General features: G+C 38.5%; 1 protein-coding gene across 9 annotated transcripts in view; it reads left to right on the top strand.

Moving 5' to 3' along the window:
- The window catches only part of KCTD1 (potassium channel tetramerization domain containing 1), a 52,554-nt gene extending 38,754 nt beyond the window's left edge, over positions 1 to 13,800 (top strand). For 8 of the 9 annotated variants that reach the window (XM_082236084.1, XM_082236081.1, XM_082236080.1 and 5 more), the window contains 2 exons: positions 4,485 to 4,790; positions 7,320 to 13,800. In XM_082236084.1, coding sequence (XP_082092210.1) covers positions 4,485 to 4,790; positions 7,320 to 7,478 — 465 coding nt within the window. In that variant the 3' untranslated portion in view covers positions 7,479 to 13,800. The remainder of the gene's footprint in view (positions 1 to 4,484; positions 4,791 to 7,319) is intronic. The other variant, XR_014222981.1, reaches the window with a different exon arrangement.
- The last annotated feature ends 304 nt before the right edge of the window (positions 13,801 to 14,104 follow it).

Genomic DNA, 14,104 nt, shown 5'->3' with positions numbered 1-14,104 from the left:
TATTTAGGATCACAGTTCTGAATAATGAAATTATCCAGTACAAGGATGCAGCCTGTTTAAACTAAGATAGATAGATAGATAGATAGATAGATAGATAGATAGATAGATAGATAGATAGATAGATATAGATAGATGATAGATAGACAGATAATAGATAGATGATAGATAGATAGATAGATAGATAGATAGATAGATAGATATAGATAGATGATAGATATAGATAGATAGATGATAGATAGATAGATAGATAGATAGATAGATAGATAGATAGATAGATGATAGATAGATAGATAGATAGATAGATAGATAGATAGATAGATGATAGATAGATGATAGATAGATAGATAGATAGATAGATAGATAGATAGATAGATATAGATAGATGACAGATGATAGATAGATGATAGATAGATAGATAGATAGATAGATAGATAGATAGATAGATGACAGATAGATAGATAGATGATAGATAGATAGATAGATAGATAGATAGATAGATAGATGACAGATAGATAGATAGATGACAGATAGATAGATGATGATGATAGATAGATAGATAGATAGATAGATAGATAGATAGATGATAGTGAAAATGTGGGTCCTATCAGCAAAAATAATACACTTCCATATGCGTGCAGAAAAACTTTTTTTAACACAAGTTTAAATGAGCAACTTTAGTTTAATTCATAAAACCTATTCTTTAGTTTAATTCATAAAACTTTAATTTAATTCATAAAACCTATTCTTACTTTAAACAGCTGGCTTTTAAAACTATACACCTCTGTGTGCCATCATAATTAATACTTTCTTGCCCTCCCTTTTTTAATCCACACCTTAATATGATATGCCCTAACATGGCATTTGTTTGCATTCAGATGGGTGGTTTTTTTCCTCTCTCATTCAGATTTGATGGGGGGGGGAACCGTGAAAAGAGGTGAAGAATTTCAAGATACTGTGTAATTGTTTTATCCCTCTTGCTTGAGGGGCTGTATTTTCACACACAAAAAAAGGTTTTGTGTGAGCACTCTTAAAAACCCAGCCTCAGGTTATTGGAAACATCTGGCCCCACTTATCTGCTCAGTAGGAAAATCAAAATGTGTTTGACTGATGAAATGAGCTCTAGCTCCAGCCACAGAGCTAAACTGCAGTCTTTACAAAACCCCGTAGTACCAACTTGCCCTTCGCAAGCATTCTTAGGGCACACCACTCTTTAAATGGCGCTGTCTAAAAATAGCCTTTAAGCGCATATGTCCACATGAGACTCAGCATCTGCCTCTGCACTGTCCCTAATGGTTTTCTTTCCTGAAGGTAGGTCAGTCATTTAAAAAAAGGGGGGGAACGACGTTGCCCTTCTTGTTCACTGTTCATATTTGTTTTCAGTGTAGGTAAAATAGATTTAAAACCTAGCCTCTTCGAATTGTGATGATGTCACTGTCCATTCTGTTTTGATACATAATATAACCGAGTCCAGTTTTGAAGAGACATTCAAGGTCACCTAGTCCAAACTTGTGCCATGGGCAGGATTCTTTAGACAGAAGGTATCTCTGACACATTTTTTCCTCTTGGAAGAAGTCTAGAGAACAAGATCTTATCACTTTTTGTGAGCAGCATTTTCCACATACAAGCACTTCTTACTCTCCAAGCCTGAACCAGCTCTTGCTACAGCTGGAACCAGTTGCTTGCCAGCTAGTCTTCCTCTCTATGGGAGTATGTTCCTCTGCTATTTGAAAAATTCTTATATCCCACCCAGACCTTGATCTTCCCTTTCTCAGTTTAAATTACATAATTGTAATATGAATTTTCAATTCCTGTTTTTTTCCTTGCTGATTTTGATTTCTCTCTAGCTTTTGCTGGAATTTTTAAACTGGACATTATGATCCTAGTGAGGCATGCTTTGTGGGTTTTATATGTCATGGGCCACTTCAGAACTTTGGGTGTATCTTAAATACTTTTGGGGTGGGGTCCAGACAGCTGCAGGACATACCTCTCTGATCCTCCATCTACCTTGCAGGTACTTGGTGGCCAGGCTAGCTAGTCATTTCCCTGACTCTTACAGTGTTTTAGAAATGTGCTGGTTTGTTTTCTGGTTGGGACGGGGGGGGCGTGTTACTGTTTCATCTGGTATAGTAGACTTTTAGCTTCATTGTTTTGCATAAACACAACCAAACACACATTTACTGTTTGTTATCTTTTTTGTAAACAGCATAGTTTTTATGGCATATATTTATGTTTTCAAATGTAAGCTTCTTGGAAACTTTTTAGGTAACCAATAAATTCTAATAATAATTCTGGTATTAAGAGTTATATACAAACATGAAAACAGGACCAAACATCAAAACTAATGGAGAAGATATTTGGGGATGTGGCCTGGTATCTACACGTATCAGGTTTGCCATATTCTGTTTTATCCCAGAATGTACATTATTTCTGGCTATTGCATCTAGACTTGGTTGGGGTGGGTATTGTTTTTGTTTGTTATTATGCTTTTTTGTTTTTATATTATAAACCACCCTGTGATCTTTGGATGGAGGGTGGTAAAGAAATTTAAAGGGGACAAAAATGTTTCTAGAGTTGCCTAGTCTCATTCAGATGTGTGTATGACTCGGGATGCCTCATATCATTTACAATGAGGTCAAAATGCATTTTTTCCTTTTTTAAAAAACAACACAAAAAGGTCATATTGATGACCTTTACTGCTTAGTTCAGAGGTGAGGCAGATATTCAGGACTTGGAAATATCTCATATTTTGAAGAAAATATTGAATCTTATTAATATTATTTCTGTATTTGTACATACACAGTACTCTTGTCAAAGCACATTTGAGCCAAAGTATAAACTTTAAAGCCACAAATATAGTTAATTCAAAACACACACACCAATGTAATTATTATATGTAGTACAATAAAATGTAGTAAAATACATCTTCCTAGCAGTGGGTTCAGAATAGAGACTAGTTTGACACCAACCATTTAAATATTAGTCTTTTGGTCTTTGGTTGCAGTAATATTCCCACTTACCTAGAATAGGCCCCATTGAACTCGGTGGCACCTACTTCTGAGTAGACATGAATAGGATTGCATTATAAATAATGTAACTTTGAATGTTATATGGAACCATGACTAAATGTTCACAAAACTAATAATTATGTTCCCTTTATCCATCAAGACAGTTGTCATATCAAAGGGAATGTAGTCCCCCCCCCTTTTTTAACAAATTGATGTTATGTGTCCTAAATTACTGCATTTCCATTTTGATGCTTTCAAACACCAGTCTTTACAACCTTCCCTACTATATTCTGTAACAAATATCGTATTCCTTCTTAGATGGTCTGGTCTAGAAGCCAGTCTGTGTTCAGCACCAGCTTTCTCTTCTTTGCATTTATTTTTTACTGTACTGTACTGGGAACTAGCATGACAATTGCCCTGCGTCTAGTCCCCATCCTCAGACTTAGTTGTATTCTGAGGTCACATGTGCTTTCCTCAAACTTGCTCAGCATCAGTAGTCATTGGCAGGGGCAACAAAATGTGTAAGAATATAGGAGGCTGCCCTATTATGAATCACGACAGGCTTAGTCTATCTAGTTCAGTACTGTCAGTACAGCCTTACTTAGAGATGCAAGGGACACAGGTGGCACAGTGGTCTAAACAACTGAGCCTCTTGGGCTTGCTGATCAGAAGGCTGGCTGTTCAAATCCCCGTGATGGGGTGAGCATCCATTCCTCTATCCCAGCTCCTGCCAACCTAGCAGTTCGAAAGCACACCAATGCAAGTAGATAAATAAGTACCGCTGCAGCAGGAAGGTAAACGGCGTTTCCATGCATTCTGGTTTCCGTCATGGTGTCCTGTTGCACCAGAAGCGGTTTAGTCATGCTGGCCACATGACCCAGAAGGCTATCTGTGGACAAACGCCGGCTCCCTCAGCCTGAAAGCCATAGTCGCCTTTGACTGGACTTAACCGTCCAGGGGTCCTTTACCTTTGCAGGGAATTGAGCCTGGGATCTTATGCAGGCAAACAATGTATGCTACAAATGAGCCATAGTCCTCCCACTCCAACAAACAATATGATGACTGCCTGGACATGGGTAAGCTTACTACTCATAGGGGAGCAGAAAAAGATAATGCAAGGCAGAAGCATCCCTATTAATTGTTGTGTGTATTTCTTCCATATGACCTTCTTACTTGGAGAAGGTGAGCAGTTCCTATCCACGTGCTGAAGTGAATTCAATATTGAGTTTATTTTTCTTATATACTGTAGATGTAGTATGAGATCCCATGTTGCACTGGTAGGCATGTCAGCACTGCAGTCCCTCTGCCCCCCAACCTTCCCATAGGAGTTTTTGGGTGGCAAACAAGAAAGAGGCTGCAGTAGAAAGGAAATGATGAGGAAGTCTGTTCCACAAGCAAGTTGACAATGTTGGATTGCCATTCGTACCCTATAGCGGCATGTATGTTTCTCGCTAGCAATGAAAATTATGTGTCTTTCAGGATTACAGCTTGTTGTATGAAGAAGCAAAGTATTTTCAGCTTCAGCCCATGCTAGGGGAGATGGAAAGGTGGAAACAGGATCGGGAGACATGCCGGTTTTCAAAATCCTGCGAGTGTTTGGTTGTGCGAGTTGCTCCAGATCTTGGAGAGAGGATTACCTTGAGCGGCGACAAGTCTTTGATAGAAGAGGTTTTCCCAGAAATTGGTGATGTGATGTGCAATTCAGTCAATGCAGGTTGGAATCACGACTCAACACATGTCATCAGATTTCCTTTAAATGGCTATTGTCATCTCAATTCAGTTCAGGTATGTAGACAACAGTACATCAGTTTTAGGGCAAGCTGGTAAATATGCGAACCAAAGTGAGGTTTAAACAAACAAACAAACACATTGAAAGTAAATCAATCCAAGCCCTTCCTTAGAGGATCAGTTGCATTCTTTTTATTATTATTTATTAAATTCTTATTCTTTAGTAAATTTGTATACCGTCCTTCATTCGTAGATCTCAAGGCATTTCACAACATAAAAATACAATATAAAAACCACAAAATATGTAATAAAAATAAGAACAAAAACAAGCCAATGATTCCCCCTCCCACAACACATTTTATTTGAAACACTGGGTCTAATGGCTTGTGCTGAACCTATTCAGTAGATAATGGAGCATGCAGATGCTTCTGAGAACAAGGCAGTTTCCATGTTCTCAGCAGCAGCTGCATATGACATGATGAGAAGAACCACATACTGTCACTTAAATGAATTGGGTTAGTGAAAAAATATGTTGCAGAACTCATCCTGAAAGGTATTGTTGAATATCTATGGGGAAGATACATAGGAGGCTAACCATTTATGGAGCAACCTGTGGTGGCTTATGAGATTTCTCTCCACTCCATGGTATCATGTTTTAGGAGTTATTTTCAACAATCGTTGTGGGTTCAGGAACATTTTATTTAGCTGCCAGAATTTAAAAACATCTGAATATTCTACATGATTGACACAAGACCTGTCTTTAGTAGATCAATCAACTAGTACATCTACCGCTTTATCCTACACTGCTTTACCCTAACTTTCTTAGTGTGGGTAAACAGTTGAAGTTTGAATATTATGCCTTATCAGTCTACACAGAGAGAGAGAGAGAGAGAGAGAGAGAAAGAGAGAGAGAGAGAGAGCGAGAGAGAGCGAGAGAGAGAGAGAGAGAGAGAGAGAGAGAGAGAGAATAATACAGTGAAAAATTCCTGAAGAATAAGGTCTGGTCATATCTGATTAATGCTCAACACCTGTATTCCAATCAGTCTTTGAAAGACCTTGCCTTGAACATTTGGTTTGTTCTGTTTTAATCAATGTCTTTTAATTTACATTGAACATTCAAGATTAAAACAAATCCCTACAGCTACAGTTTAAAGATACCAGCTGCATCCTGCCCCAGATCATTTTAACTTTGGCTTCTAAACACTGGGCCAAATAAAGAAGTTCAGAGATCACAGAAGTACTAGAGGATCGGAGATTATGAGCACGTTTATATCCTAACTTCCATCATGAAGTGTTCCTAAATGGTCTCCCTTCCTAGATAGTATCCCATCCATACGCAAACCACCTTAGCTTCAGCAATATGGGTCCATCGTGTACCCTCAGAACATGCTCCTGGAGTTCCAAAAGCATGGAGCATTTATCAAGAAAACCTTTGTGTGCCCGTGTCATAGGCATTTAGAACAATCAAGAGGATGCTTACATTAATCTTAGTGAGCACAATAGGTGAGGGGATTTAGTTAGTTAGTTAGTTTTCCAGAGAGAGTTTGAAAGGTAGCCTAGGTGTTAATGGAGTTGTACTCCTGCACCACAATCATCTCCATGTCTACTCAGGAGTAAGCCCCATTGAGTTAAAGGCACTTACTCATCAGGTGAGCAGTAAGTCAGATCAAAGGCAACAGCCTTGAAAGCGGACTTTTCATGTACTTCCTTCCAGTTTAGATATTTCCACACAGATGTTGGGTGTGTCTCATCTCTCTGTACATGTTAATGGACTTAGCATAGGGCCCTACAGATATCCTTTAAATTGTGCATTCATGAAAAGTTATTCTCACAATAGTATTGTAGTGATTATAGGCAACTTCACTTTCGATTCCATTTGCTTCTGCAAAGGTTTTGAGGCAAACATACTACTTAGTTTCCAGCAGTTGCATAGCCCATAGTTTGCCACTGAAATCCTGTAACTTTCCATACCACAAAAGTTTGCAAGGGGAAGGGGGTTGTCCTGCTTTTGTTGTGCCATAGCAGAAGTGTCTTTCCAGGTGGCAAAAATGTAGCATGTGTGGGTGTTCCAGTATAAATCTACCACTAATGCACTATTATTGCATCCATGACCTGTTGGAGTACACAAAATAAAGCCCAGAATCGAAGGCTCATAAGACACTGTACCTCTATCAGTTCACTTGTTATTGTCATCACCGCTGACATCAACTGGTAGCCAGTTGGCCATGGATTGGGAGAAATGGTTCTCATGCCAAAGATTGGCCCATGGGCTGGAAGTTTCTCACTCCCGCACTGATGGGACGATGGCATTGGATGTTGCCCTACATTTTTTTTAGAAATCATGCAAAGGTGAATGGAATGAAGAGGCTGCAATTTCAGTATTCATTTAGCTACAGTAGCTGCTGTTAATGTCTTGAAATCTACCAGTAGTTATCATTGAGGAGGGAGTTTATGTTGCATAAATCTAAAGTAGTTAAGCATATAATAAAAAAGTACATGAAAACAGATTTTGTTTTTCACATTTACACTGCTGTTGTTGTTGTTTTTAATCTTTTGTTCTTACCCAGTCTTCATCCTATTTTGTAGGTACTTGAGAGGTTGCAGCAAAGAGGCTTTGAAATTGTTGGCTCCTGTGGAGGAGGGGTGGACTCTTCCCAGTTCAGTGAATATGTACTTAGGCGAGAACTCAGAAGGACATCTCGTTCATCCTCTGTCATTCGAATAAAGCAAGAGCCTCTGGACTAAGGACATTTTTTTTTCTTATGCGACAACAAAAAAGGGGACCTTTTTCCATGGGCAGTCGGAACACCAAAAGAGCTCTGGAATGAAACATTGAATAAAGACACATTTATATCAAATATAGAGACCATACCTGTATTGATACAGGAGCATTTGGATTAGTAATAATAACCTCAAGGTGTAAAATATGTATATGTAAAAAGTTAGAAATGCAAAAAGAAAGAAAAAAACCCCTTAAAATAGTAGGTGAGATTGGTGCTGTGAGGGCCATTAAGTGTCCTAGGCCATAGCCAGGCCTGATTTACAATAAAGAAGCCATTGCCAGAAGGGGAGGCTCACAGCTCCCTTCCATTTTCCATTGCCAAATGGTGATCTGTTTCTCAGCATGTACATCCTGAATCAAGTTTGCAGGTGTTTGTGTTAGAGATGACTGGGTACAACTCTAGAAAGCATCCATCCATTACACAACAGAGGTCATGAACAGGAAGTCACACACTTCTGTCCGTCTGACAGATGTGAACCATCTTATTTTTTTATCAGATGGAGTCAGAATTTATTCCTACATGGCAGAGTTGCTCTAGTTTGACTCCAGTGCATTCATTATTATTATTTTTTAGTCAAATGAAGTACACTAAATTCTGCTAATATTCTGATTTAAGTCAACAATAGTAAAGAAAAAATGAAAAATGTTTAAAAATCAAGATGAGCATTTGCTTTTAACTTGCTCTATTATGCATCTGATACATTCATTGGATAGTAAGTGGTGCTGAATTCTGTGCACAAGCAACAATATGAAGGCACAAATACGTTACTTAAAGAAAGGCAATGTGCTTTATCTTTAGTTCATAGTGGCAAACGGTTCTGATGCACCTCAGGGTGCTTCTTTCTCTCCATCATTGAGACAAGTGACCTAATGTTGGTTAGTACGATCTTTTCAGTCCTGGGCAATTATGTTGTAAAGTCATTAAATGGAGGCCTGTACGACTGCTTTTACGTCTATCTAATGCTAACATCCCTGTGTAGTATAATTTCATCACTGCCCATAAAGTCACAAGTATTGTTTTCCTTTCTGAGTAGTATACTTCTGCACAGTTTTGCCGAAGATGTTGTTTTAAGGAGAAGGGCAGGCCCTCCAGCCACTGAGTAACAATACAGGCAAGTCCCCACATATGTTTGTTTGACTTGCATGTGACTGTGTATACGTGCGGCGCCAAGAAATAAATAATGATGGGAGAGACCTGGAAAGTCAAGGGAAGACAGAAAGTAGATCTGGATCTACTAGCAGATCTGTGGATGATTTGCTGTGATTTCTGCCTCCCCAAAGCAACAAACAAATGACCCACCTCTGCCCCATATAATACTGTAATGATGAAAACTTTGACTAACCAATAATGTGTTTTTTGTGTGGAAGGACTGTGGCATTTCTGGAATCAGAATTAGTTAATCTTAAATTTATATCTTTTGCAGCAGACTTTGGCTGGTAGATCCTGAAGTCTGCCTACCCCTGATCAAAAGGAGCAATTGCAAAGCCAGTTGAGGGGCCCCAGGAAATGGCATGACTACTGTTCCGTTGGTGGAACACAAGATCCACTGGCAGGACAAAACTCACAAAATACAGAGAACTGCAGACAAAACGATCCTTAATACAAAACCTAGTGACCAAAATCAGATAAGGAGAAGCCTGTATTTTAAAAAGGACCAAAAATACAGTAAAAATAACTATCAGATAACTAACTACAATAGTAAGTTCATAATATCCCATCATAAGCCAAACGCACTTTGACACAGAGGTCTTAATCAGTGGCCTTAATATAGAAAGAAACATAGTGCAACCATTCTGTAGGCTTTAGCTCTTGACTTTGGCTTCAATTCTCTTTTATTAACAACCAACCAAATTATTTTTCATCTCTGTTTCCATCAATGTAAACTTTCCCAGGATACAACCATACAGATTTACCTTCTTTCTACAGTTTCAAAGTGGTATTTTTCGAGGTCACAAGATGTGACAGTTAAAAAGAAAGTTAAAGAGAGACTATAATTGGTTCTCATGCTGGCTTCTATATGTTGGTTTTATTGCATAGTACTGAATGTTTTGATTTTTTTCTGTAATGCTCGGGGGGGGGGGGAGCCATTTTAAAAGGGTTTCATTCTCACCTAGAGCTAAACAAGCAAAGCCTCTAGGAATCATTTTTCATGATTTCCAGAGGAGTAGTGAAAACAACACAAAGTGTCATGGCACCTTAAGAACATAAAGAGAGCCTGCTGGACCACACCAATGTCCTGTGTAGTCCACCATCTTGTTCTTACAATGACCAGCCAGATGCCAGTAGGAAGCCTGCAAACTGGACATGAGCAACAGCACTCTGCCCACCAGCGATTCCCAGCAACTGGTATTTAGAAACATACTGCCTCTTGACAGAGGAGGTAGAACACAGACAAATTCATGGCCACTAGCCACAATGGCTAAGCCTCATTTAAAGCCAGCCAAGCTGGTGGCCATCACTGCCTCCCATGGGAGTCAGTTTCATATTTTATCTTTTCTTTTATCTGTTCTGAACCTTCCAAAATTCAGATACATGTTCATGAGTTTTAGTGTTATGAGAGACGGAGAAAAACTTTTACCTACCCATTTTCTCCAAGTTATACATAATTTTGTAAACTTCATCATGTCACTTCTTACTGGTCTTTTCTCTAATTAAAGTTCCAAACTCTGCAACCTTTCCATGTAGAGGGGTTGCTCTCATTTTGGGCGCCACTTTCTGAAGCTTTTTGAGCACCACAATATCCTTTTTGAAGTGGGCTAACCAGAACGGTACACAGTATTCCAAATGCTGTTGCACTATCGATTTGTATAACAGCATTATGATATCAGCAGATTTATTTTCCTTTCCTTTCCTAATGATCCCTAGCATGGAATTTGCGATTTTCACAGGTGCTGTTGACATCTTCCATTAGCTACAACCCCTTCCATTAGCTACAAGTCTTCCATTAGCTACAAGTCTCGTTCCTGGTCCAGTTCAGACCCCTCCAGTTTAGACCCCAAGAGTGAAATGAAGGTGTATATTTTTTGCTCAGATAAACATCACTTTAAAGACTAACACCATTATTTTATTATGATGGACTATAGTCTTGTGCCTTAATAAATGTGTTAATCATCAAGGTGCCCCAATACTCTTCATTGTCTGTTCCAGTGTAGCCTGATTATGTCAAGGCATTGGCTATCCTGGTGAACAATAATTTGGTTGGTTGTTAATCAAGGAGGTTTGCTTCTCCTTTGAAGGTCTTGCTCTCCTTTGAGGTCTCATATACTATAAAGCCAATTGAATTGTTCTGCTTAGTTTGTTATATTTAGACCACCTCTGTCAAAATGTGTTTGGCTTAAGCTGTAATATCCTTAATGATTTGGCCTATTACAGATTTATTATTCAAGTATGTATCTGGTAGTTAGTGTAATAACTTTTCTTTCCATTTCCTTTCTTTCTTTTTAGGAACACATTCCTGGCACCTGAGAGCCCCTAGTATGTGACACAGATATCCTAGTGGTGGTGTTTCACAAGTTATGGGGGCCAGGACAGGACGGGTGGGCGCGCATCTAGGTTCTGCAGGGTCCTAAACCCCCTTGTTCCCCTGACACCTCACCAAAATGGGCCTTAAACTGCGGGTCCGGTCTAGTTAATTCCATGCCATTGACCACAATAGGAAGGAAATATAAATGTTTTGGTTTTCTTAACAGTAACAGGGGAAGGGATCTGCTTCCTAATTCTCACCCTGCACACAGGGATCCAGCAGGACTTTGACCATTCTGGTTGCTCTCCCATGGAAACTACCACCAGCAGCAGCAACAACAACAACATAAGAGTGCTTTGCCCACCTCCTCTCCAGATTTGCTAATATAAGGGTTATCTCATTTTTCTTTAGCTCTCCTCTCTTCCTTGTAAGGGAGGGACAATTTGAATAACGGCTGGCATATATTTTTCGAAAGGACAGTGGGCATTGAGTTTTATTTTTTTCCAATATTTTTGGTCCCCTTCTAACTTGGAGCATCCTTTGAATTTTTACACTTGGCAAAATTTGAGCTACTTAGTATGCAAAGTGCTTACTGAATCACCATTTAAGTCTAATGTAGTGCAGCCAGAGCTTCTCCTAGCCTCTCGACTGAAACAATTTTCTTTCCTCCCTTGCCCTCTTCTTGTTTTGTTTTTTTTAAACCCAAACAGCATTCTTCCTCTGACTTTACAAACCCAGAAAACATATACAGTATGTAGTAAATCTTAAAAACTCAAAAGCCAGCACATTGCTTTGGGGGTTGTTTTTAAGTTTTTAATTTGGTCCTTATAAAGGTCTGGTGCTGTTGCTATTTGGGGTTTTTCTAAGAACCAACATAGCTGCCTCCATTTATTTTATTGTCTTAAGTTATTCTAATTGCTTAATTGGTTTTGGCTTGTCGCAACAGAGATTACAAGGTATACAACAGAAAACCCATACTGTTCACAGGTGATGCTTTTGTGGCATAAGACTCACCAATCACCACATTTATGCTTACCCAAAATACCTTTTTATATGCAATACTGTATATTAAGTAAGCTATGACTACACACTCCTCCTCCTTATGGAACAGTGAACTGAAACAATGGTGCAAACATTCCGTTTTATTTTATTTTATTGTGAGACTTGAAGCTCTGAATTCAAGCTTTTCCCAACCAAACGAAAAGGGTCTATTCTAGTATATGTCAAACCATCAAAAGCTAAAGGAATTCTTCTGGGTTTTATAAATTAAGGGCAGTTAGTCTTGCATCTCCCAGAGGGTATGGCAGGGGAATTTAAATTGATCGTGCCAGAAATTAAGTGGTTAGGATAAATCCCATACATAAATGTTCAGTACATTGATGGCAAAACTCAAGAGTTGCCCTACAAGTATCAGCTTGTAAAATAAAATACAACTTTGCTTTTCCAGTGTGGTGTATATCTAAAGCGGATAAGCTTAAAAATACTGGATAAAATGACAAATGATGTTAACATAGAGTTGCACTGAGAAGGTAGATTGAGTAAATTTCTGGATTCAGATTTGTAAATTTGGACAATAGCAGTTCTATTGTATTGCTGTTTCTGGATCATTGTTAAATGTTTTGGTTTTTTAATGATGGCAGTTAGTCTTAATGAAATAAATGTATGTGCATTTTTTTATTTAACTTTTTTTTTTTTTGCACTGAGGTGAAATGGAAGGAATATGAACTCTGGTACATCCACATTTTAAAAACTGTTCTTAACCAGTAGAATAATCTGTAAACATGTAGGGAAAGTACTTTTTAAGTACCCTACATGTACTTAACTTGGAGTATTTTGCATGTTCACTCCGCATAACCTTGAAAGAAAAGGGTGGAGATTCTAGATTTGAGGAGTGGGACTATGTGAAATTGTCTCTTGCCCAAAATGTAGCATAATTGACAGGCACCAACAGACCATACATGATTTTGGATTCTGTGTTTTGGTATTTTGAAAGAAATACTATCACACAGGAGTTAGTCTTCCCCCTTACAAATGCTGCAGCTTAACATTCCTGTTTCTGGGCTGCACTTGATACAATCTGAGGCCCTTATCATTCATCATACTTGTCCAGTTTTCTGAAGCAAACATTAACATCTCGCTCTTTTCTAAATCTTTGAATAGTCAGATAAACACTGCATTGAATGTTATTTTTTTGAACTGAATCACAAATTGTGGAGGTCTGGTATGTTAATGGCACTGTACTCTAGGTCACAGACATGGACTCCAAGGTCATGAACTGAATAAAAATAATGCAACAAGGGTAAACTATATGTAGACTTGTAGGTGACACTGATTAGCCCTTTACAAAGAAAGCAGACTCTTTTAACAATCTGTCAAATGTCATTTATTAAATCAGATCAATAGATACAAGCAATAAATATATTGAATAAGGAAAAAACCAGTGATGGCAACCAGCTCTCTTTTTACAGGTTAATAACATTGTGATGCACTGTAGTTGTAATTTAGCTACTTTTTAAAATTAACAATGATGAAAATAATTGCATTTGATGCCATCAGCAGGTGCTGTATTTTTGCTGTAATGCATGGAAAAAGGGAAAGGAACATCAGCTGCCAACATTGTGTGTTCTGTCAACATGATTAAGTGGTAGCAGAGGGACTGCTGGGAACATAAACTGGAAATGCCACACAACGTGACCTTCCTCGGAGTAAAAATGTGGCTGGAGGTGGAAATGAAACTAGGTTCCAAAGGCAAATTGAAGGCACTGTTGCTTATATCAATGATCAATGCATTTTTACCAATACAAATACCTCTTTCTAGTTCCTCATCGTGTGTTCTGATTATTTCCTAAAAGCATCGTCAGACCACTATGTCAAATATAGAAACTTGAGTGGAGGGTGGGAATCATAGTTCAAAAAAGTGAACTTAAACAAATCTGGACAACAACATACAATTATTAAGCAAATACTATATAGTACATGACGAATGCTGGGGAAACACAAGGAAGCAAGGTGCAGAGCTGTATCAGATGCTGAACTCTTTGTCTATTTGATCTAGCTTAGTATTACCCATGCTTTGACTTCCAGTGGCTCTCCAGGACTCAGACAGAGGTAGTTCCTATCATCTG

This window comes from Podarcis vaucheri (genome assembly GCF_965113315.1).
Source record: "Podarcis vaucheri genome assembly, chromosome: 8".
Lineage (NCBI taxonomy): Eukaryota > Metazoa > Chordata > Lepidosauria > Squamata > Lacertidae > Podarcis > Podarcis vaucheri.
Note: the sequence above shows the minus strand (reverse complement) of the source record. Positions and strands in the feature narration are given on the sequence as shown.